At 44.8% G+C, this 23,368-nt stretch overlaps 1 protein-coding gene across 2 annotated transcripts; it reads right to left on the bottom strand.

Annotated features, from left to right (window-relative positions):
- Positions 1-361: 361 nt before the first annotated feature.
- Positions 362-14,747, bottom strand: MCFD2 (multiple coagulation factor deficiency 2, ER cargo receptor complex subunit). Of its 2 annotated transcripts, XM_078349409.1 has the most exons (4): positions 14,647-14,747; positions 8,073-8,227; positions 6,864-7,023; positions 362-4,593 (listed from the first exon to the last, which is right to left on the bottom strand). In XM_078349409.1, exons 2-4 carry the CDS (start codon positions 8,213-8,215, stop codon positions 4,462-4,464), a joined length of 435 nt encoding a protein of 144 aa, XP_078205535.1. In that variant the 5' UTR covers positions 8,216-8,227; positions 14,647-14,747; the 3' UTR covers positions 362-4,461. The 2 variants fall into 2 exon arrangements, with proteins under 2 accessions (XP_078205535.1, XP_017819834.1); XM_017964345.4 differs by lacking the exon at positions 8,073-8,227.
- Between the last annotated feature and the right edge of the window lie 8,621 nt (positions 14,748-23,368).

Here is a 23,368-nt window from a genome sequence, read left to right as displayed (position 1 = left end):
AGACGGTTTTTTGCTTGGGCCTGGTATGTTTTCAATAATGCTATCAAATTACATTTTTTGGCAAAGTACAAATAGTCACCAGACCAGGGGAAAATACTATGCATTCTCCTAGAGAATGGTGTCATAATCTAAATTTGACCAGAGAATGAAGATCCAGAAGTTATTTCATTCAGAAGAAAAAGTGCCTCAAAGGGGAAAGTAACTTTGAATTCTGAAAATTTACCCCAGCAAAAGGAGCAGGGTATAGCCGAGGATAGTCAAAGGGCTATGATAAGGGCAGGCACATGTGAATATTTCTATTAAACACACCCTTCATGTGGCAGGAGAAGAAACTGATGGGAACAAAATCAACTGCTCGAGGTTTTGTCTCATCAGGTTTATTGGTGATATATCCGGAATTCATCATATAAATCTTTCAAAATAATGAGATATTACAAGAATAGTTTACAAGTCAGCTCTGACTGCACAAATACTTGACACAGGAAACCATTTTTACAAATACAAATATGTTTTATAATACTTTAATAAAGAAAATAAGTCTGTCTATATCTTACAGCAAATTTTATGTAGTCTTTTTCCCATTCAGTCATCGCTTCAGGTTTTCTATTACAGCATGTCTGTCACATCCAATAAACCAAACTACCATCTGCTGTTTCTTCTCATTTTCAAATACTATTAAGATTCACACTGTTAAAGGGGTTTTTGGGTTCCTTTTGTAATCTTTCCTGATTTGAAAAGAATCCATGTAACTAGGCTAAAAGAGGTAACTTCAACAATATTCCACCTGACTAGAACTTCTATCTGGTTAATCATTGTTTGGTGAATTGTTTTCACTTCCTACTTAGGCTAGGTTAGGTGGTAGTTTTACCCCTGCTGATAAAGTCCTGACATTTCTAATAGTTCCTAAATTGCAAATAAGAAACCCTAGAAACAAGAGTGAAATAGAAATATTAAGAAAGCTAAAACACTATTGATTAGAGAAAACACTTAAATTCAAGGTCTCTTCCAGGTTGAAGAAGACAGAAAAGCAATAAAGTATAAGGATGAGGCCATAGTTTTATAAAATCCTGAAAATCTGAAAAAGAGTAATCACTTAAGCCAGTAGTGTATTTTTCCCAAATGCCAGAGGATACAGAATCTTAGCATCTGCGACTAGGCTGAACTCAGTATTTGACATTCTTCTTATGCTGCGGCTTTGAAATAGCCTAATAAATATCCACTTGCCCAGAGCAAGTAATCATTTAGGCCAGAGAACTTTACAGAATACTGACCGTGTTTACCTGAAGAAATAGGAACCACCAGGGCAAACATTTGGCATTCACTCCACTCCTTCACTGTTACTGAAATGTCCACTTAGCCTGTTGTTTTGCTTTTCAGGTAACATGAATTAAAATTAAGCAACTAGTAGTATTCTACTACAGTCAAGTTCCTGAGTACTCAGTTCCAATTATCCAATATTCTTGAGAGGATGCTGATATGGTTTGGCTGTGTTCCCCACCCAAATCTCAACCTGAATTGTATCTCCCAGAATTCCCATGTGTTGTGGGAGGGACTCAGGGAGAGGTAATTGAATCATGGGGGCTGGTCTTTCCCATGCTATTCTCATAACACTGAATAAGTCTCATGAGATCTGATGGGTTTATCAGGGGTTTCTGCTTTTGCTTCTTCCTCATTTTTTCTTGCCGCCATGTAAGAAGTGACTTTCACCTCCTGCCATGATTCTGAGGCCTCCCTGGCCATGTGGAACTGTAAGTCCAATTAAACCTCTTTTTCTTCTTTTCTTTTTTTTTTTTTTTGAGACGGAGTTTCGCTCTTGTTACCCAGGCTGGAGTGCAATGGCGCAATCTCGGCTCACCACAACCTCTGCCTCCTGGGTTCAGGCAATTCTCCTGCCTCAGCCTCCTGAGTAGATGTTAAACCTCTTTTTCTTCCCAGTCTTGGGTATGTCTTTATCAGCAGCATGAAAATGGACTAATACAGTAAACTGGTACCAATAGAATGGGGCATTGCTGGAAAGATACCCAAAACGTGGAAGTGACTTTGGGATTGGGTAACAGGCAGAGGTTGGAACAGTCTGGAGGGCTCAGAAGAAAACAGGAAAATGTGGGAAAGTTTGGAATTTCCTACAGACTTGTTGAAGGGCTTTACCCAAAATGCTGATAGCAATATGGACAATAAAGTCCAGGCCAAGGTGGTCTCAGATGAAGATGAGGAACTTGTTGGGAAGTGGAGTAAAGGTGATTCTTACGTTTTAGCAGAGACCAGAAGCATTTTGCCCCTTCCACAGAGATCTGTGGAACTCTGAACTTGAGAGAGATGATTTAGGATATCTGGCAGAAGTAATCTCTAAGCAGCAAATCATTCAATAGGTGACTTGGGTGCTGTTAAAGGCATTCAGTTGTTTTTGTTTTTGTTTTTTGAGACAGAGTTTCACTCTTGTAACCCAGGCTGGAGTGCAATGGCGCGATCTCGGCTCATAAGAACCTCCGCCTCCCGGGTTCAGGCAATTCTCCTGCCCCAGCCTCCTGCGTAGCTGGGATTACAGGCACGCGCCACCATGCCCAGCTAATTTTTTGTATTTTTAGTAGAGACGGGGTTTCACCATGTTGACCAGGATGGTCTCGATCTCTTGACCTCGTGATTCACCCGCCTCGGCCTCCCAAAGTGCTGGGGTTACACGCTTGAGCCACAGTGCCCAGACCCAGGCATTCAGTTTTATAAGGGAAGCAGAGCATAAAAGTTTGGAAATTTGCAACCTGACTCTGCAATAGAAAAGAGAAACCCATTTTCTGTGGAGAAATTCAAGGTGGCTGCAGAAATCTGTGTAAGTAGCAAGGAGTCTAATGTTAATCCCCAAGACCATGGGGAAAATATCTCCAGTCCATGTCACAGACCTTTAGGGCAGCCCCTCCCATCACAGGTCCAGAGGCCTAGGAGCAAAAAGTGGTTTCATGGTCTGGGACCAGGGTCCCCAGGCTGTGTGCAGCCTAAGGACTTGGTGCCCTGTGTCCCAGCCACTCCAGCCATGGCTGAAAGGGGCCAACATACAGCTTGGGCTGTGGCTTCAGAGAGTAGAAGCCCTAAGCCTTGGCAGCTTCCACGTGGTGTTAAGCCCGTGGGTGCACAGAAGTCAAGAACTGAGATTTAGAAACCTCTGACTAGATTTCAGAAGATATATGACAACGCCTGGATGCCCAGGCAAAAGTTTGCTGCAGTGGCGGGTCCCTCATGGAGAGCCTCTGCTAGGGCAGTGCAGAAGGGAAATGTGGTATTGGAGCCCCCACATAGAATTCCTACTGGGGCACTGCCTAGTGGAGCTATGAGAAGAGGGTCACCATCCTCCAGACCCCAGAATGGTATATCCACCAACAGCTTGCACCGTGTATCTGGAAAAGCTGCAGACACTCAACACCAGCCATGAAAGCAGCCAGGAGGGAGGCTGTACCCTGCAAAACCACAGGGGTAGAGCTGCCCAAGACCATGGAAACCCACCTCTTGCATCATCAGCATGACCTGGATGTGAGACCTGGAGTCAAAGATTATTTTGGAACTTTAAAATTTGACTGCTCTACTGGATTTTGGACTTGCATGGGCCCTGTAACCCCTTTATTTTGGCCAATTTCTCTCATTTGGAATAGGTGTCTTTACTCAATATCTGTACCCTACTGTATCTAGGAAGTAACTAGCTTGCTTTTGATTTTACAGGCTCATAGGCAGAAGGGACTTGCCTTGTCTCAGATGAGACTTTGGACTGTGGACTTTTGGATTAATGCTGAAAAGAGTTAAGACTTTGGGGGACTGTTAGGAAGGCATGATTGGTTTTGAAATTTGAGGACCTGAGATTTGGAGGGGCCAGGGGCACAATGATATGGTTTGGCTGTGTCCCCACCCAAATCTCAACTTGAATTGTATCTCCCAAAATTTCCATGTGTTGTGGGAGGGACCCAGATTGAGGTAACTGAATTATGGGGGCAGGTCTCTCCTATGCTATTCTCGTGATAGTGAATAAGTTTCATGAGATCTGATGGGTTTATCAGGGGTTTCTGCTTTTGCTTCTTCCTCATTTTCTCTTGCTGCCACCATGTAAGAAATGCCTTCTGCCTCCCACCATGATTCTGAAGTCTCCCCAGCCATGTGGAATTGTAAGTCCAAGTAAACCTCTTTTTCTTCCCAGTCTTGGGTATGTCTTTATCAGCAGCATGAAAACACACTAATACAGATGCTTTAAGCAAGCCCTTGTCCAATAAGGTATTTAATAGCACTTAGGGACTATCAGATGTCCCATTTCTCTTCTCTTTCATTTCTCTTGATCTCTTCTTGCCCCAGTGTAAAAAACTGCTACAGGTTTTTAGCAAAATGCTGCAGCGGTAGTTGGAAATGAGTTATTTTGCATTACTAAAGTGTTCAATCACATTATCACAGGTCACATTTGCATATAACCAGGAGATGGCCAAATAACCTCTATTGCAGTGATTTTGCAAATTCAGCATAGTCAATGTATCCATCATTGTTCTTGTCATCATCTCTCAAAACACCATCTATTATGTTAATCAGTTCATCTTCACTCATTAGTGGTGCCTGTTCACTCCCTTCCTACAAAATACAAATTAGACAATGATGAGTTGCACATTTTACTGGAAGAAGTGCTTAGCTAATGTGCAAAATATCCATGCTCTTTCATGGGCAATGTTTATTAAAAACAAAACAAAACAAAACCAACAAAATGTCCATGCTTATATGTGTCTAAAAACTTTCAATGGAGTATGGGGCTACTTCTAGGAATCCATCTATATATTCTCTCTACATATATACAGAAAATATACATTTTATCTCTATAGTCTATATATATTCTCTCTATATATATTCTACTCTGTATATATTCTATAGAGAGACAGAATATATATTAGATATTGAGTCAATTTATAATAATCCAATTTAGAAATTACATTTGCCACTTAAAAGAAGGGCCTTCAAAATAGGCTCTTGCTTATTTGTTTCATTACAGCTCTTTTCTAATTGGAAAAGTGCCAGTCCTGAGGGTCAGCTCTGTGTACAAATTTGCCTGATAAAATGGAAACAGTGACGAATTAGACAACAAGTTGGCATCAAAACAAGAGGAAGAAGGCACTGCCAATCAGCAGAACTGGTTATGATCTTTGAGAAGAAAGTATTTTCCATGCTCCAGGAGCCAGGAAATAAGCTGAGGCCACTCAGATCCTTGGCTGGTTCTTCCTTTGCCACATCTTCCACTTTCACCCTTCCTTCTCCTATCACCACCACCATCCTCATCTGCCAGGACTGCTGAGCCCCAATTCTTCCACCTAATACTAGTCTCTCCTCATGTCCTTCGGTCTGTCTCCCACAGCCAAGGATCTTCCCTAAACAATGCCATTATCCTGTGCAAAACCATTCATGCTCCCTGCTGCCTTCAAACCTCACCTGCACTCCTAGCAGCCAATGTAATCCCACTCACCTGGCTAACTTTGCCTTGCTTCCTCTCTACAGAGGGCAGTGTGGCAGAGGGGGAATGACATTAAATGTGGAGGCACAAGGATTTTTTTTTTTTTTTTGGAGATAGGGTCTGACTCTGTCACCCAGGCTAGAGTCCAATAGCATGATCCCAGCTGGCTGCAGCCTTAACCTCCCAGGCTAGGGTGTTCCTCCCCCCTACCCCCCCATCCCCCACCACCCCAGTAGCTGGGACTACAGGTGAGCACCACCAAGCCCAGCTAATTTTTGTAGAGAGGGGATTTTGCCATGCTGCCCAGGTTGGTCTTGAACACCTTGGGCTCCAGCAATCCTCCTGCCTCAACCTCTCAAAGTTCTGGGATTACAGGCATGAGCCACCATGCCCAGCCTGGCACAAGATCTTGATTTCAGTTTCTTCACCTAAAAAATGGGAGGGTTTTTTTTTTTTTTTTTTTCTGAGACAGGGTGTTGCTCTGTCTCAGAGTTCAGGTGTGGCTGGAGTTCAGTGACAAGATAACAGCTCACCACAGCCTCGACCTCTCAGGCTCAAGTGATGCTCCTACTTCAGCCCCATGAGTAGCTAGCTGGGGCTACAGGCACATGCCACTGAAAATCAAAGTATTAACAATGCCTGTCACTGACTACTCAAGATGTTGCAAAGATCCAACGAGATCTCTAATCTACTTAAAAGTACTTCAGAAACTTTGGAGCACTGTACAGTAAAACAAAAGCCCTCAACTATTGCCATGTCCCTGAATCTCTTGGTCTCAATTCACCATTCTTCCCAAATGAAATAACTTCTCCCTTGCTCTGAAGTTTGAATGTGGTCTTTTAGGCTCTGGCTCTCATACTCTGGTGTGTAACAGAAGTGCCTGTAGCACTTAAAGATACAAATGCCCAGCCCTGGGACTTTAGCAAGTTATCCTTTGTGGAGAGGATCATTGAACAGAAAGAGGCAAGAGGCAGAACAGAGAAGAGAAAGAAGAAGCAGCACCTTTTTTTCTTTTTTGAGACAAGGCCTCACTCTGTTCCTCAGGCTGAAGTGCAGTGGCATGATTATGGCTTACTGTAGCCTCAATATCCTGGACTCAAACAATCCTTCCACCTTAGCCTCCTGAGTACCTGGAACTACAGGCATGCACTACCAGGCCTGGCTAATTTTTTGTAGAGACAGGGTCTCACTATATTGCCAAGGCTGGTCTTGAACTCCTAAATCAAGTCATCTTCCCACTTTGGCCTCCCAAAGTGCTGGGATTACAGATGTGAGCCACTATGCCCATGAAGAAATAGCACTCCTGACACATAAGGACAACAGAAATCAACAAGACTGGGAACCAAATTACCAAAGGGAGGCCCTTCTGTGATACAACCCCTCAAGCCACCACCAGACCTACCTCCTTATGGACATGAGTTATGGCTGTGGAGAGTTCTAAGCCATCAAGCAAATTATTGCCATCATAATCATGCATTTTGAAGTAATGGAGCTGCAGTTCTTGTGGCGACATCTCTGCCTCTGGTTTGTTGATGACACCTTCTAGATGTTCCATGATATGTCTAAAAATCAACAATCAGATTCAGGCCAACTGGCAGAGACACTGGGATCATGCTAAAATCTTAAGCACTCTGAAAAGTTCAAAATCGTAATCTTTCTCCAGCTCGGAAAAACAAATACAAGCAGTGGCAGACCACACTCAAAGATTACATAGAGACAGACAGGGCCTTGAAGGGAGCAGGAAAAGTCAAATGGGTCACCTGTTTTGCTGGCAGGATTAGGGTGTTCTTTCCTCTTTATTATTAGAATTTTGTTATAATATTTTCAGGTCGCCAATTTAAAAATTGGTTTTTTAAAACAATTTTTTTTTGAGACAGAGTCTTACTCTGCCACCCAGGCTGGAGTGTAGTAGTGTGATCTCAGCTCACTGTAGCCTCAACTTTCCAAGCTCAGGTGATTCTCCCACTTCAGCCCCCTAAGTAGCTGGGACCACAGGCACGCACCACCACACCCAGCTAATTTTTTGTATTTTTAGTAGAGACAGGCTTTTACTACATTGCCTAGGCTGGTCTCAAATTCCTGGGCTCAAGCAATCCACCTGCCTCGGCCTCCCAAAGTGCTGGGATTACAGGTGTGAGCCACTGCGCCCAGCCTTATAACAAAGGATAACAAAGTGTAATGTGTGAGGCTAACTGGCCCAAGACCAAAGCTGCAACAAATGATTCAATGTTTGAATGTGTCAGGAAAAAAAAACAAGTCCTGTTAGAGTCAAGAAACCTTAGCTATTTTCTGGATTCTGCTACTATGACTGTGTATGTGTACCTGTGTGTCTATTTGTATGTGTGTGTGCCTGTCTGTGGGGAAAAAAAGAGAGACTGGATTCAGACAAGTAATCTGTCCCATTTAGGCCTAAAGATCTTCCACCTGTGATACAATGATGAAAAAAGAATACGACTTATAGGTGGCAATAAGGAATAAGAATCATCCTTGAAGAATGTCAAGGAGCCATATAATCAGGAAGAAGGAAAGGAGGACTGAGTGTGCCATTGCTGCTGGCTCAGCTGCAGATGATGGGGAAGCCCCTGGACCACAGCCCGGGCTGAATACGTACTCTTGGTCGTGCACTGTGTTCTTATCCAGGCCCATGCTGCCGGGTTGGGAGAAGCTGGCCGCAGGCTCCTCAGCCCTGGCGCCTGGGGCACAAAAGGCCCAGAGCAGGCTACACAGGAAGGGGGTTCTGAGCAGGGATCTCATGGTCACCAATATCTGTGAGATGGGAAACACAGAAGAGGAAGGCAGAGCATCAGAGCAAAGGTTTCGTTCAGGGCTTGACATGGTAGGATCCTGGGAAACCTGATGAAGCAGTGACGCTAGGAAGAGAGCTTGTCAAACGGGGCCCAACACCAGCTCTGCTATGAGATTTCAGGATGACCCTCGGCATTCCAAGTCAATCAAATGGCAGGGGAAAGTTCATGAGGTTTCCTAAGTGCCTGTAGAGTGCCAAGCAAAACTGTGAAAGCTTGAAGAGTCTGGAAGATTATTCCTGCCTCCCAGAAGCTATGGTCCACTGAAAGAAATACTTTCTACCAAGAGCACCAAGAAAGGCAGCCAGTGAGTTATACCAGAATATCAGAGAAAAAGAAAACCCTCTAGGAGTTCAGGGGAAGAAATCTCCTCTGGGTGAAGGAAAATCAGACAGAGCTGATTGAGCTGATGACACTTCAGCTGGGCCTGGACAGACGTGCAGGGACTGAAGGACTACAGGAATGGTGGGAGCAGAGCAGCAGGTGCCCACAAGCAGGAAAAGAAACTATAAGTATTTAAGCTGGGCTGCAGCCTAGCGGGCAGGAAGCAGATAGGACAGAGGTGGCTGCAAGGGCTGGACAGGCTGCACTGGGGGCTCTGCTCACTAGGCCTTTGACATCTCCTGCAGAGAAAGGGAGGAGAGTCTCTTACAATTCGTGAATGGGAGGTGAGATCAAAGCTTGGTTTCAGAACGAATCATCTGGCAGCACAGTGGGGAAGGCATGAAGTGGCAAGAGCAAGACTGGAGGCTGGAGGTGGTAGCTGAGGAAAGTGGTAAGGCAGGTCAGATCGAGGTCTGAGGCAGGGGACATGGAGAAGAGCACCTTAACTCCTCCTTGTCTACCTCCTAGGCAGTGACAGTGGCAAGTAACTTAACACGTTGAGCAAGAACTGGAAAGGAAAGTTACAGAGAAATCAGGATTCCATCAGGGACTCCCAGGGTTTGGCTGCACTAGGAATTGTGGTCAAGAAGATGACGTAGTCAGCTATAAAGCAAGCTCTCAAAGGGCAGGGAGAACTTTATTCCCACCAGTATTCCCCGCCAAGGGTCAGGCAGGCCTTTAATAACTATTGGTTCAACAGAAAGTCCTGGTCAGTCCTAGGGCTGACAGACTGACCTCAAAAAGGAAGGTGGAGGACAGCCAGGTGACCTACATACAAAAACAAAAGACCTGACCAAATATTCACTTCCCAAAAGGCAAAACAGATTCTGCCAGATAACAAGGCCAGCAATGTCTAACAGGCCAATTGTAACCCACAGCCCAAAACCAGCAGTGGTAAAGATAAACCATAAGGTACTGGTCATCGTCTTACACATGCTACACACAGAGCTCAGTTCAGAAGCTGCAGCTGTCTCTGTGCCTGGGGCTGGGAGGCAGGTGTCACAGCCTCTCTTACCCATCCTAAGAGGCTCTTAGGGCAGAACCCTGAGAGCGTGTCACCTACAATACTTAGGAAAATTTCCCAAATCCATTTTTCCCATTACCAGTATTGTTTCCAGTGGCCCCTTCCTTAAAAGGGACAATAGTCACTGGGATGTCTAACTTCCATGGTAGGCCAAGCATAGTGGCTCACACTTGTATTCCCAGCACTTTGGGAGGCTGATGCAGGAGGATCACTTGAGGCCAGGGGTTGAGGTCAGCCTGGACAACATAGCGAGACCCCATCTCTACAAAAAATTAAAAATCAGCTGAGTGTAGCACTGCATCCCTATAGTACCAGCCACTCAGGAGGCTGAAATAAGAGGATTGCTTGAGCCCAGGAGTTCAAGGCTGCAGTACACTCCAGGTGGGGTAAAAAAGTGAGATCCCATCCCCCACCACCAAAAAAAAAAAAAAGAAGAAACTTCCAGGGTGCTAAAAAGCAGCCAGCATCTACTACTAAACAGTGACATCAAAATGCAATCTGTCTCAGACCTTTTATATCCATAGTTAAAAAAAAAGCAATCTGTCATAGATAACAGGAAAGAATGCTCAATATATATTAAATGAAAAAGAACAGGCTATAAAAATCTATAAAGAATGATACACTTTTGTAAAATAAAAATGTATATTTCATACACAAATGAATAACTGACAAAGATTATCTTGAGACATGAGATTATAATATTTTTCTTTTTTTGAGATGGAGTCTTGCTCTATCACCAGGCTGGAGTGTAGTGGTGCAATCTCAGCTCACTGCAACCTCCGCCTCCCCAGTTCAAGCAATTCTCCTACCTCAGCCTCCCGAGTAGCTGGGACTACAGTGTGCACCACCATGCCCGGCTAATTTTTGTATTTTTAGAAGAGATGGGGTTTCACCATTTTGGCCAGGCTGGTCTTGAACTCCTGACCTCGTGACCTGCTCGCCTCACTCTCCCAAAGTGCAAGGATTACAGGCGTGAGCCACTGCGCCTGGCCTTCCTTTTTATTTTTCTACTGCTTCTAAAAATTCTATATTCTTTTTTTAATGAATATGTATTTAATCTATTCCATAATTCTGTCCCAATACTATATGGATGGGATTAAAAAAGAGTTTCTGGTTATCTCCAGAAAATAATTCAGAAATACCCAGAAACTACACTTCCAATTTTACCAAATAAAAGTGCCCAGACCCTGGCCAGGCACAGTGGTGCATGCCTATGATCCCAGCACTTTGGGAGGCCGAGGTGGGTGGATCACTTGAGGTCAGGAGTTCAAGACCAGCCTGACCAACATGGCAAAATCCCATCTCTACTAAAAATACAAATAAATTTGATTTGCCGGGTGTGGTGGCTCATGCCTGTAATCCCAGTTATTTGGGAGGCTGATGCATAAGAATCACTTGAACCCAGGAGACAGAGGTTGCAGTGAGCCAAGATCACACCACTGCACTCCAGTCTGGGCAACAGAGTGAGACTCTCTCAAAAAAAAAAAAAAAAAAAGTGTCCAGACCCTGACAAGGCCACTGCCACCGTACCTGGTGCCAGAAAACAAGGTTTGAGGTTACTCCTAGCAGTGACTGCCTAGGCCAGAGCAGAACAACTTGTTCTGACTACACATCTTAGAGTTCCGCGACAGAAGGGATCTCCCAAGCCTTTCAGACTCATTTACATCAGATGTCTCTTTCTCCAGTAAGGCCTTTTCAGTTCCAAGTTGGGGTAGGTATACCGCCCCCAAGTGCTTCCCTTCAGAAGGCTCCCATCCATAGTTAATGACAGCAGCAAATGAATTCTTTTTTTCTTTTGGTTGTGTGTGTGTGTGTGTGTGTGTGTGAATGAATTCTTGAAAAACTGCCTGATTACTTGTCAGTGCCCCTTGCTGGACTGGATTCAAGAGGGCTTGGACTAAATCCACATTCCCAACATCAGGCACAGTGCCTGGAACAGAAGCAGCTGGTTCTTAGCATATGTGCCATGGTCCTTAGGGAGCTGGGGAGATTACCACCCTTGCAGATATGCTGCCAATTTTTAATATCACTGTAACTGAAGATGAAAGTTTTCTTTTGGAGATATTTATCATGGAACCCATGGCACCATTTCCTCCAACTATGTGAGTGGATGCTTAGCATATCAATTCAGTGTGTGTGTGTTGCAGGCGGGGGGTATTCTATTTAGATAACACGAAAAAGCAACCAAGTGATTGATAATATAGTAACTATGAGTCCAAATGATCCCTTCTTTAAGGGAGGCAGGATAAAGGCCAAGAACCATAGATTTTGAACTTGTCTCATTTGGTTTGCTGTTGCAGGTTTCTAACCATTAGAATGCAACGAAAAACAAATCAGCAAACACACAGAAAAAAATCCCTCCAACTGGTGCACTGAAAACGGAATCTTGCTGGGCATGGTGGCTCATGCCTGTAATCTCAATACTTTGAGAGGCTGAAGCAAGTGGATCATTTGAGCCCAGGAGTTCAAGACCAGCCTGGACAACATGGCAAGACTCCCTTTCTAATTTTAAAAAAAAGAGAGCGAGAGAGAGACAGAGAGAGAGAGAGAAAGGAAGAAAGGAAGGAAGGCGGGGAGGGAGGGAGGAACGGAGGGAGGGAAAGATAGAAAACAGGGAATCTAACTGCCACCTAACAAATTAAATTGCTCACAGTCAAAAGAAAGCATAAGCAACTCCCTCTGCCCAAATAACAGGTTGCATCATCCATGCTTTAACCACTTAGCTCAAGGCCATGGGCAAACAGCCTGAAGATAAGCCCCAGCTCACTGTCCTTCTCTAGGAAATGATAAAGGCCAGGCTGAGAAAATCCCAAGGGAGGATAAATTTCTGCAAAGGGATTTCATTGCACAACCATACCTTGAGACAGTCCTCACAAGGCACAGCCTCAGTCCTGGGAGGGAAGTGCTGGACCATCAGCAGCAGCGGGTTTCCCAGTGCCTTGGCTGTCACAGTGCTCCCCTCCTGCTCTGCCAGTGTCTTCCTGTACCATAGCCTCTGCTCTGACTGATTCCATCTGTCCATCTCCACCTTCCTTCTAGGACGGGCTCAAACATCACCTCAGGATTTTCCAGCCAACATCAATTGCTCTCTCATCTGACCTCAGTCTACAGCCTCTCACACTCATTTGACCTGAACCTATGATCACAGGTTGTTCTCCTTTTCTATTTTTCTTTTTTCCTCTCTCTGAGAGTCAAGACCCTATCTCTTCTCTCATTTACCTTACTAATCTCTGCTGAGCTGACCTGGCTCATGGTTGAATAAGGGCAGTGAGTCTTGGCCCCTAGGTGTATGGTTCCCTATCCCGCAGTGGATCTAGCCTAAGCTGGAACTTCCTTTGGAGCCTTCTGGTGGTTTGACCTGGCCCAACCCTCCTGTTGTGTCAATACTCCTCTCAGCACTAAAGAGTTTGGAGCCAGCCTTCCTGCCAGCAGCTGGTAGCAGCTTCTCCCTCAGGTCAGGGGCCCTTAAGAATTCAAACCCAAAGCAGCCACACTCACCAACATCCAGACATCCTGTACCCACAGCCAATGCCAAAGAAAAACTCTGACCAGTACTTTCTCACTTACCCCTATCATGGTCCTGGACTGAAGGCAAGAAAATAACCAACTTCCTAGGCTAAAGAAACCTCTACACGGGCTCAGGGCTGAGAATTGGTTCTGGAAAAGCAGCCATTTAATGTTAATAACTTGATCTATTTGTTCATCTGGGAAGCCCAAGGAGCACCCATGCTTCATTTATACATTTAATTACCGTACCAACAGCACAAGGAACTGAAGATAGGACTGTGACCTCAACAAACTTCTCTCACACTAATTACAGCCTGGTAGAAAAGAGAGACCAGCAGGCAGACACCCATGGGGTACCATAAAAGCCCCAAGTCACACCTGAAATAATGCATGAAGGATAAGAAGGATTATTTCAACCAAAGGACAGTGCCTCAGACATAAGGAACATATTGAAGGAACATGTAAGTCCAGAAGGAACTTGTTCTCTGAACCCAGGAGGCGGAGGTTGCGGTGAGCCGAGATCGCGCCATTGCACTCCAGCCTGGGTAACAAGGGCGAACCTCCGTCTCAAAAAAAAAAAAGAACCAAAAAAGATTCGGTATAGTCGAAAACACAGTAGAGTCGAGTCAAATGAATCTAAAGTTAAAAGAAGACAGGTCATGAAGGGCTTTGCAAGCCCTGTTCAAGAGGTTGGAAGAGTAATGAGAATCCCCAGAAGGGCGGCAAGGGAATAGGAGGACGATTCTGGTGACGTGATCAGATTTCTGTTTGAAGACCATGGGTCTAGCCCCTCTGAATAGAACAAACTACAGAGGATCAAGAAGAGATGCAGGGGTCATCAGGAAGATACTGGGGTGGTCCAGAGGAGAAAAGGTGGCCTGAACTACGTAGGGCAGAGGCATGGGAGTGGAGAATGAACATATCCAAGACAGCTCTGCAAGAGATTAGATGTGGGTGGGTAAAGGAGTGCAGCAGGTGAGAATGACGCCCAGCTTTCTGGCTTGGGCACCTGGGTGGATGGCAGTGTCATGCCCAGAAAGGAAACACAACAGGAGATCAGCTTCCCCCGCCGGGCCCGACAGGACCTGTGGTCTCCCCCAGAGGAAGATGGGGGAACCAGGAGCAGACAAGAGTAACTCCTCCGGCCCGCTGCTTTTGGGCCGGGGCAGGAGCAGTATCCACCCGGCACAGCTGGTCTCACAGGCCGATCCAAGCCCCCAGGGACCAGAGAAGGGGGCGGAGATCTGCCCAGCCGGCCCAGTCTAGCTCCAGAGCTCGCGGTGGGACACAGGCTTCCGCCCCGGGAGACAGGCCGTGCTCCGAGCTGGCTAAGCGTCCCAGGACAGCCTGGAGACCCAGCCCCAGCCCCCAGACTGCTCCTGCCTCTCATCTTGAGCCCAAGCCCCCAACCCACAAGAGAGGAGCCGGGATTCCGCCCCCTGCGGACGGCGCGCTGGTTCACTCACCCTTATGGTTTCCGCCGCAGTCGCGAAGTCCTCCGGAGCGTGAGCCTCGCCAGCCCCCGTCCCCAGAACACTCTTTCTCGGCTTTGCCCCGCCCCACCCCCACTCCCATCCTGTCTGCTCTGCGCATGCGCACTCCGTGCCGCCCGCCCATTGGCGACGCTGGGCCCCTCCCGCTGTCCCGCGGCTGGCTGTGAGGACGGCTCGCGTAAGTCCACGTGTAATGGGCCGGCGCCCAGCATTGGCGGGACTGACGCGGTCTTTCTACCTGCTTTCTCGAAGACGACACTCGGTTCCACTCCAATTGGGCCGCTGGACGCTCTAGGGCCCCGGCAGGTTGCTAGGCAACTCCGGAAGCCCTCAGGAATGTAATTCCGCGTGGGACGTAGCATGGAGAATGGGGCGGACTCCAAATCCAGCTCCCGCTCTGCTCCATCTCTCCTATAGTGGGCTCTTGGTTCAGGTTTCTTGGTTCCTCCTGCTGCAAGTTGGGAAGAAAAATAATAGGAATGCTAATTCCTTTACTGACGAAACGACCAGAAGACGCTGGAGCCGGCCTTGGACCGTACGTTTCAAGATTGGCCTGCTTCCAGCTTCTGCCCGCTGCACTGCACAAGCCGCGGCAGCCGCTATACTGTTTCGCTTCCGCAGGAGTCCCAGCAAGACTATGCGACCCAATTCAAATACCATCTTCCCTGTACCGTTCGTGAAATCAGCAGCTTTTGTCATTCAAAAGAGGACAAATTACTTAAAAACAGACCCATGAACAAATAAGGAAACGAATACATCATCCCTGTATAAGCCTGCCCTTACACCTGTGCTCCTATACAAGATTAACATTCAGTGAGTGTCTCTTGACCTGATGGATAAATGAATGTAGGATGGTCGTCTTTTAAAGCCCTCCTCCCATTTTTATTTATAAAAGTACATAATCGGTTTTCAAAGGAGCCTGGGTCAGGACAGGAAATACAAAGTGGCTAAGTAGTTAGATGCCTTGAAAATTGGCCAACGCCACCGACATTGACTGTCTCATTCCTTTTCCCACCTTCATCTGAGATTGATATCTGTCAACCCTATCCCAGAGAAAAATCCCATAATCCCTAAATTCGGTTTTTCTTTTTAACTTTTTTTGTTTGTTTTAAAGAAATGAGTCTCAATGTTGCCCAGCTCGTCTCGAACTCTTGGCCTAAAGGAATCCTCCCACCACCTCCACCTCGCAAAGTGCTGGGATTACAGGCGTGAGCCACTGCGCCGGGTCAAAGAATCCCTGCGTTTTGAGGAAACCCTATTAATGCAAGACCTCTTCGTCTTTCTTTACTCTGAATTTTGGGTTAGGTTTATCTAGTTCCTTCTTCTGCCCTGCACCTGCCATTCATCCATCTCTTCTTCCATTCATCCATCCCCCATTTGTTCATTTATTCATTAATTCAATAACATTTCTTGAATATCTTTTATGTACTGGGCACTATACTAGGAGCTACTAGAGATACAAATAAGACAAATGAAGTGTTAAGAAACTAGTGTCTGGTAGATGGATGAAGTGTCCTCCTTCTAGCCAGTGCTTTCATTTTTTTTTTTCCTATGGATGTTATCCTTTGTTACGTCTCTCTTGAATCGACAATCGCTCCCTCTGTACCAGATAATTCCCATCAGCATATAAACTTGCTCTTGTTTCTCCCTCAGCATGCTACTGAAACTGCAATCTACATGCAAATCCAGTGGTCTCTCTAATCTCTTGTTTTATTTTACTTGCCCTCTCAACACTGTTTTATCAAAGCCAACCACTCTCACTTTGAAACAGTTTCTTCTCTTGTTTTCTGACACCATGCACTTTGGGTCCTCCTGCTACCTCACTGGTTATCCTTTCTTGGGCTTCTTAATTGGCTTCTCAACGTGTAAATATCAAAGTGTCCAGGGTTCTATCCTGAGTCACCTTCTCTATCTACCCACTCTCCCTGTGGGAATTTACCTAGTCCTATGCTTTAGGTACCAGTTATAAGTAGATAACTCCAAAATATGTCTCTCTGACAGTGACCTCTCTGTACTTCCTAACTCCTGTAAATCACTGCCTACTTGACGTCTTCATGTGAATGTCAAACTGGCATCACAAACTTAATGTGTCTCCCCAAAATCTTGATTTTTACCCCCAATCCTGTACCTCTCTCAGTCTTGTTCATTTTGGTAAATGTCACTGCTACTCATTCTGTTGTTGAGGCTAAAATTTTATGAGCTATTCTTGAGTTCTCTCATTCCTTTACCTTAAATCCTTCAGCAAAGCCTGTTGATACTATCAAAATATATCCTCAGTCTTTGATGACTTCTTTCCACCTCTACTACTTAACCATTCTAGTCCAGTAGCTGATGATGCTACTGGATTACTTGAGAGAGAGCTTCCTAACTGACCTTCCTGCTTCCATTCTCGCCCCACTGTAGTCGGTGAGTGAGAAGCCACCTTTGATTAAGCCATTTTATAGGTGGGTGTTCTGTAACTTGTAGCTTAACCCATTCCCAGCAGGCAAATAATTTGGTACCAGAAACAGGAGGCTAAAAACAGATACTAAAATGTGGAATAGGCTAACTTGAGGTTAAGGTAGCCAGTGTTAAAGACTCTATTTCAAACTGGAAAGTCGGTGACTCTTATAAGCAGCAGTGAAACTGTCGCTTGCTGGACCTTGGATACAGGCCATAAGCCAACCAAAGCTGTAGTTTTGGAGAAATCTCAGGAGCAATATGGAACATTAGTGAATGTTGCCTTTTTTTAGTAGCTTTCAGCAAACTCCTTCAAGAGAGGGGCAACTCTAGATTAGAAATAACTGATTTGAAAGCAGAAATTAGAGAAAGTAAGGACTTGGTAAGAGACGATTTCTTTACATGCAACCTGCTATTTAAATTGGCCAAGAGTCTCATAACTTGGAACTTTGCCTAAAAATACCCCATTTATTTTGGGTACTCAGGCTGAAAGATACAAAGAGGCAGCTTTATCAGGAGATAGGACGGCCATCCTAAGATACCAGAATGGCCTCTAGGTGGCATCTCTTTCCTCAGCTGTTTTGAATTGTCTCAAAACAGTTGCGTATGTAGGGGATTCCAGAGTGGATGAGAATAGGGGTGAAAATAAGATTTCAGTTTACACCTTTTAATATTGCTTTCATTTTGTAAACTATATATTACTTACTTGGAAAAATAAATTGAAAAATATTTAACAAAAAAATGTAAAGACTCTAGATAGGCCAGGCGCAGTGGCTGATGCCTGTAATCCCAGCACTTTGGGAGGCTGAGGCAGGGGGATCACCTGAGGTCAGGAGTTCGACACCAGCCTGACCCATATGGTGAAACCCTGACTCTACTAAAAATACAAAATTAGCTGGGCCATGGTGGTGTATGCCTGTAATTCCAGATACGTGGGAGGCTGAAGTGGAAGATATGCTTGAACTTGGGAGGCAGAGGTTGCAGTGAGCAGAGATCACACCATTACACTCCAGCCTGGGCAACAAGAGCTAAATTCTGTCTCTAAATAAATGAGACTCTAGATAAGTTACTTGTGATTACTATACATTAAACTCATCAGAATTCTTAACAAATGATTGAGGGACTCCTGTGTCCCTAAAATCTTAAGCCTGGTCAACAACAGTCTGTTGCTGTTCGGCCTGTGGTAATCTCTGAACCCTGAAATTCCTTCCAACAGGGAGTAGGATGCAAAAGGTGTGCATTCTCCACAACCAGAGAAAAGAACAACGGTGCAGCTCCCAGATTCTCCAACTAAGAACTTAATACACTGCCACCAAAAAAACACTGCCGTTTCTTTGTTTTCTGAAAGGATCTTGCTCTGTCACTCTTCTTTTTTTTTGAGATGGAGTTTCACTCTTGTTACCCAGGCTGGAGTGCAATGGCACAATCTCAGCTCACCGCAACCTCCGCCTTCTTGGTTCAAGCAGTTCTCCTGCCTCAGCCTCCCAAGTAGCTGGGACTACAGACGCGCACCACCATGCCCAGCTAATTTTTGTATTTTTAGTAGAGACGGGGTTTCACCATGTTGACCAGGATGGTCTCGATCTCTTGACCTCGTGATCTACCCGCCTCGACCTCCCGAAGTGCTGGGATTATAGGCGTGAGCCACCGCGCCCGGCCAACTCTCTCACTCTTGCATTACATGAGGGTAACCTCAATGGGTTGCATGTTCTAGCCTCCCGTGTCAGCTGGGATGGGCTTTGTATTTCTCTCTCCCTTATTCATATTTTTGATAAGGGTGAACTGGTGTTCAAAGGTTGGAATTATGCCATGTGTTGGGGTGTTCTGAATTCAGATATACTGTAAACTGGAATGGTGAAAATGACGGCCATCTGCATTTAATGACCTTGCTTCTTCCATCTCTGACTTTATCAAAGCACACACCGCTCTTAATGAAAAGTCTGACTGTTGATTTCTTCAAATTCGAAATACATATACCTTCCCCTAATAAGTCACATACGTTAGCATTCCTTAATATCCCTTTTGTCTCCCTCTCCTCTCCCATCATATTGTTCTTGTTTGGGGTTTTTGATATTAGTTATTCTAGATAAACATTCTCTTCTTCAGTCTTATTAGCCTTTTTTTTTTTCTTTTTTTGAGACGGAGTCTCACTCTGTCACCTAGGCTGGAGTGCAGTGGCATGATCTCAGCTCACTGCAACCGCTACCTCCTGGGTTCAAGCAATTCTCCTGCCTCAGCCTCCCAAGTAACTGGGATTATAGGTGACCACTACCACGCCTAGCTAATTTTTTGTATTTTTACTAGAGATGGGGTTTTCACCATGTTGGCCAGGTTGGTCTCGAACTCCTGACCTCAGGTGATAGGCTTGCCTTGGCCTCCCAAAATGCTGAGATTACAGGCATGAGCCACCATGCCTAGCCTTAGTCTTAACCTTTTTTTGAAATAAAGAGATAAATTTATTGAAAATTTTGATCACCCTGACATCCCCTATCTCTTGAAGTTTCTCCTAAACTTGCCTATTTACTTAAACACTTCCTTCAAATGCATTTTCGTTGTGAATTTTGTGTGGCAGACTTCTGAGGTTTCCCCTGCCTGAGAATATTTTTGTTACTCTCACATTAAAATGAAAATGTGGCTGTCTACAAAACTTGAGAGTTCTTTTCCTTCAGTGCGTAAAGAAATAATATATGATCATAAGAAAAACTACATGATCATTTAAAAAAGGCATCTGACAAAATTTAATGCTTATTCATGATTTTTAAAAAAAACTTTCAGCAAACTAGGCATAGAGGGATATGTTCTCAACCTAATAGGGCATCTGTTAAAAATCCACAGTTAATATTCTTATAGTGGAAGACTGAATGCCTTTCCCTTAATATCAGGAACAAAGCAAAGATGTCCACCTTCAACACTATCGAAAGTGCTTTAGTATATTCATTATACTAGAGCTTTAAGCCATTGCAGAACAAGATATAAAAGGCATACAGACTGGGAAGAAAAAGCAAAACAGCCTTTATTCACAGATAATATGATCATGCACATAGAAAATCCTTTAAAAAACCTAGGAAAAAGCTACTAGAACTATTTATTTAGCAATGTCACAGGATACAATATACAATTAATGGCATTTCTGTATATGAGCATTGAGCAAGTAGAAATGAAAATGCTTAAAATATTATAATAGCATCCCAAAACATGAAATACTTCAGGGCAAGTTTAATTTAATTATTTTAAGCATAGTTTCTTTAAATAGTCTGATAATTCTGTTCTCTGAAGTTCTTGTACTCTAGTCCTGTAATGGTGTCTACTCTTTTGCCTCCTGTCAAAGCATAACTAAAAAACAATAGTTATCTTCATGGAAATGATATACTGACTTTAAAGAAAATAGTTATTAAACTATATCAGCAAGAAAAGGATTTATAAGACAGCAGTTTCCAACCTTTTTGGCACCAGAGACTGGTTTCATGGAAGACAGTTTTTCCATGGAAGTGGTGGTAGGAGCAGTGGTTTCAAGATGAAACTGTTCTACCTCAGATCATCAGGCATTAGATTCTCATAAGGAGTGCGCAACCTAGATCCCTCACATGCAGTTCATAGTACGGTTTCAGTTCCTATGAGAATCTCATGCTGCTGCACTGATCTGACACTGACAGGAGCCGGGAGCTCAGGCGGTGGTGCTCGCTCACCCATCCACCCACCGCTCACCTCCTGCTGTGCAGCCCACTTCCTAACAGGCCGCTGACCCGTACTAGTCCAGGGGTTGAGGACCCCTGTTTAGAGATATGGGAGATAACAAGAAAAAACTAAAGACATTCTGGGAACAATAGGTTTTTGGATTTTTTTGGTTTTATATTTCAGTGGAGGAAAGCTGATTAGCTGGCATCCAGCAAAGAGTCTAGTCTGTGAAGTGTGCCCTTGAGCAGGCTGGCTAGGGTCATCAGACAACAACTTTAGCTACTTACAGATTCTGATGACCTGGAGAATTTAACCATTATTTGTGCCAGGATGATACTGTAATGTTGCATTAGGTAGGCCTGTATCACTTCCCTCAGAATATCTCAGCTCTCACTCATGTTGGATTATTTCATTGAGCTTTTATTTTTTAAGACAGGGTTTTACCATGTTAACCAGGCTTGTCTCAAACTGCTGATCTCAGGTGATCCGCCTGCCTTGGCCTCCCAAAGTGCTGGGATTATGGGCGTGAGCCACCACATCCAGCCTCATTGAGCATTTTTGTAATTTTTGATGATGGCTTCATTTTTAGTGGAGCTTTGTGTATGGGAGTCCTATGTGGCCTGGATGGAGGCTATGTTTCCTCAAAGAGATTTTATATTTGCTTCTATCTGCCTGGTATACACTTTTAGTTATGTTTTTAACTTGTTGGTCCCTGGTTTACACAGGTAGTATTAGACTAAACTCCAGACCTGAGTAAGGACAGATGTAATTATAAATTCTCAGGGGAAATTTGTTTTTCCCAGTCAAAGGGTTAGGCCAAGACATACAGCTTTACTGGGTTTCTCTGCGCATCTCTGCGAATTTTGTTTCTGGTTTATATGTACTTCAATCCCTGAAGGCGTGAGAGGTAGAATCCAGAGTTTTTTCTGTTCTCTCACTCAGCAACAAAAAACACAGAAGACTTCTGTACCAAAATGTGTGTGTTGGGGGGTTCTTCCCACACTCCAGCCAGCCATCAGTTCTGCAGCAGACATCAGCTGGGGGACCTCCAATTCAATTCAATTCTAATGCCATCTACCTCGAGATAGTCTCAAAAACCGCAGTTTGAGGGTTCAGTTTCACAAAACCACCATCTCCTTCCTGCAATTCCAGGGCCCCTAAAACGTCTGACTGAACAGCTTCCAGATGGGGTTCCAAAGATCCCCTTTTATTACAGTTTATTACAAAGGATATTTTAAAGTATACAGATAAACAGCCAGATGAAGAGATACATAGAGTGAGGTCTGGAAGGGTCCTGAGCACAGGTGTTTCTGTCCCCATGGAGTTGGAGTACACCACCCTCCTGGACTGTGGATGTCTTCTCATTCATCTTCCTGTCAGCCTCCAATGTGTTCAGCTCTCTGGAAGCTCTCCAAACCCTGTTCTTTCGGGGTTTTATAGAGGCTTTATTACATAGGTACGATTGACTAAACCATTAATCATTGGTGATCAATTTAACCTTCAGCCTCTCTCTCCTCCCTGGAGGCTGGAGGTGGGGCTGAGAGTCCCAACCTTCTAATCATACCTTGCTTTTTCCAGTGAAGAGCTGCCATTCTTAAGTTACCTGGGGGCTGCCAGCCATCAGTCAATCATTAGCTTACAAGAAGACCACTGGAGTCTCTAAGGATTGTAGAAGTTGTATGCTAGAAAACAGGGTCAAAGACCAAATATATATTTCACAATATCACAGAAGGTAAAGGCCTTGGAGAGTCCTAGCCATATGTGAAAGTATCAGATCTGTCTCTTTACTCTTTTTAACCCAAAATTTCTTCTCCTGTTGCTGTCTCCATTAAAACTCAGAGTTGGCCAAGTGTGGTGGCTCATTCCTGTAATCCTAACACCTTGGGAGGCCAAGGCAGGAGAATCGCTTGAGCCCAGGAGTTTGAGACCAGCCTGAGCAACACAGGACGATCCTGTCTCTATGGAAAGGTGTTTTTAAAATAGCAGGCATGGTGATACGGCCTGTAGTCCCAGCTACTCAGGAGGCAGAGGTGGGAGGATCACCTGGGCCCAGGAAGTCAAGGCTGCAGTGAGCTATGATCCTGCCACTGCACTCCAGCCTGGGTGACAGAAGGAGATCAGTGAGATTCTGTCTCTTAAAAAACATTTTAAAAAGGGGACAACAAAAAAAAAATTTCCAGCCGGGCGCGGTGGCTCAAGCCTGTAATCCCAGCACTTTGGGAGGCCGAGGCGGGTGGATCATGAGGTCAAGAGATCGAGACCATCCTGGTCAACGTGGTGAAACCCCGTCTCTACTAAAAATACAAAACATTAGCTGGGTATGGTGGCACGTGCCTGTAATCCCAGCTACTCAGGAGGCTGAGGCAGGAGAATTGCCTGAACCCAGGAGGCGGAGGTTGCAGTGAGACGAGATTGTGCCATTGCACCCCAGCCTGGGTAACAAGGGCGAAACTCCCGTCTCAAAAAAAAAAAAAAAATTCAAAGTCCCTGTAAACCAGTAAAACTGTAAACCCCCCCAGGGAAGCCTTAGTATCAGCTCATCAACATTATTCCCTTCTCTCCACCAAGTTAGCTCCTTCTT

The sequence above is a fragment of the Callithrix jacchus genome, chromosome 14 (assembly GCF_049354715.1).
Source record: "Callithrix jacchus isolate 240 chromosome 14, calJac240_pri, whole genome shotgun sequence".
Lineage (NCBI taxonomy): Eukaryota > Metazoa > Chordata > Mammalia > Primates > Cebidae > Callithrix > Callithrix jacchus.
The sequence above is the reverse complement of the archived record's forward strand: the minus strand, read 5'-3'. Positions and strand labels throughout refer to the sequence as shown.

Excerpts from the sequence above, each read along its gene's own strand:
- MCFD2 (XM_078349409.1), bottom strand. The coding sequence starts at position 8,215 with ATGAGATCCCTGCTCAGAACCCCCTTCCTGTGTAGCCTGCTCTGGGCC. Across the intron at positions 7,024-8,072 it reads AACACAGTGCACGACCAAGA|ACATATCATGGAACATCTAG; the intron begins GTACGTATTCAG and ends GTTGATTTTTAG. Across the intron at positions 4,594-6,863 it reads TAACTCATGTCCATAAGGAG|GAAGGGAGTGAACAGGCACC; the intron begins GTAGGTCTGGTG and ends TGTATTTTGTAG.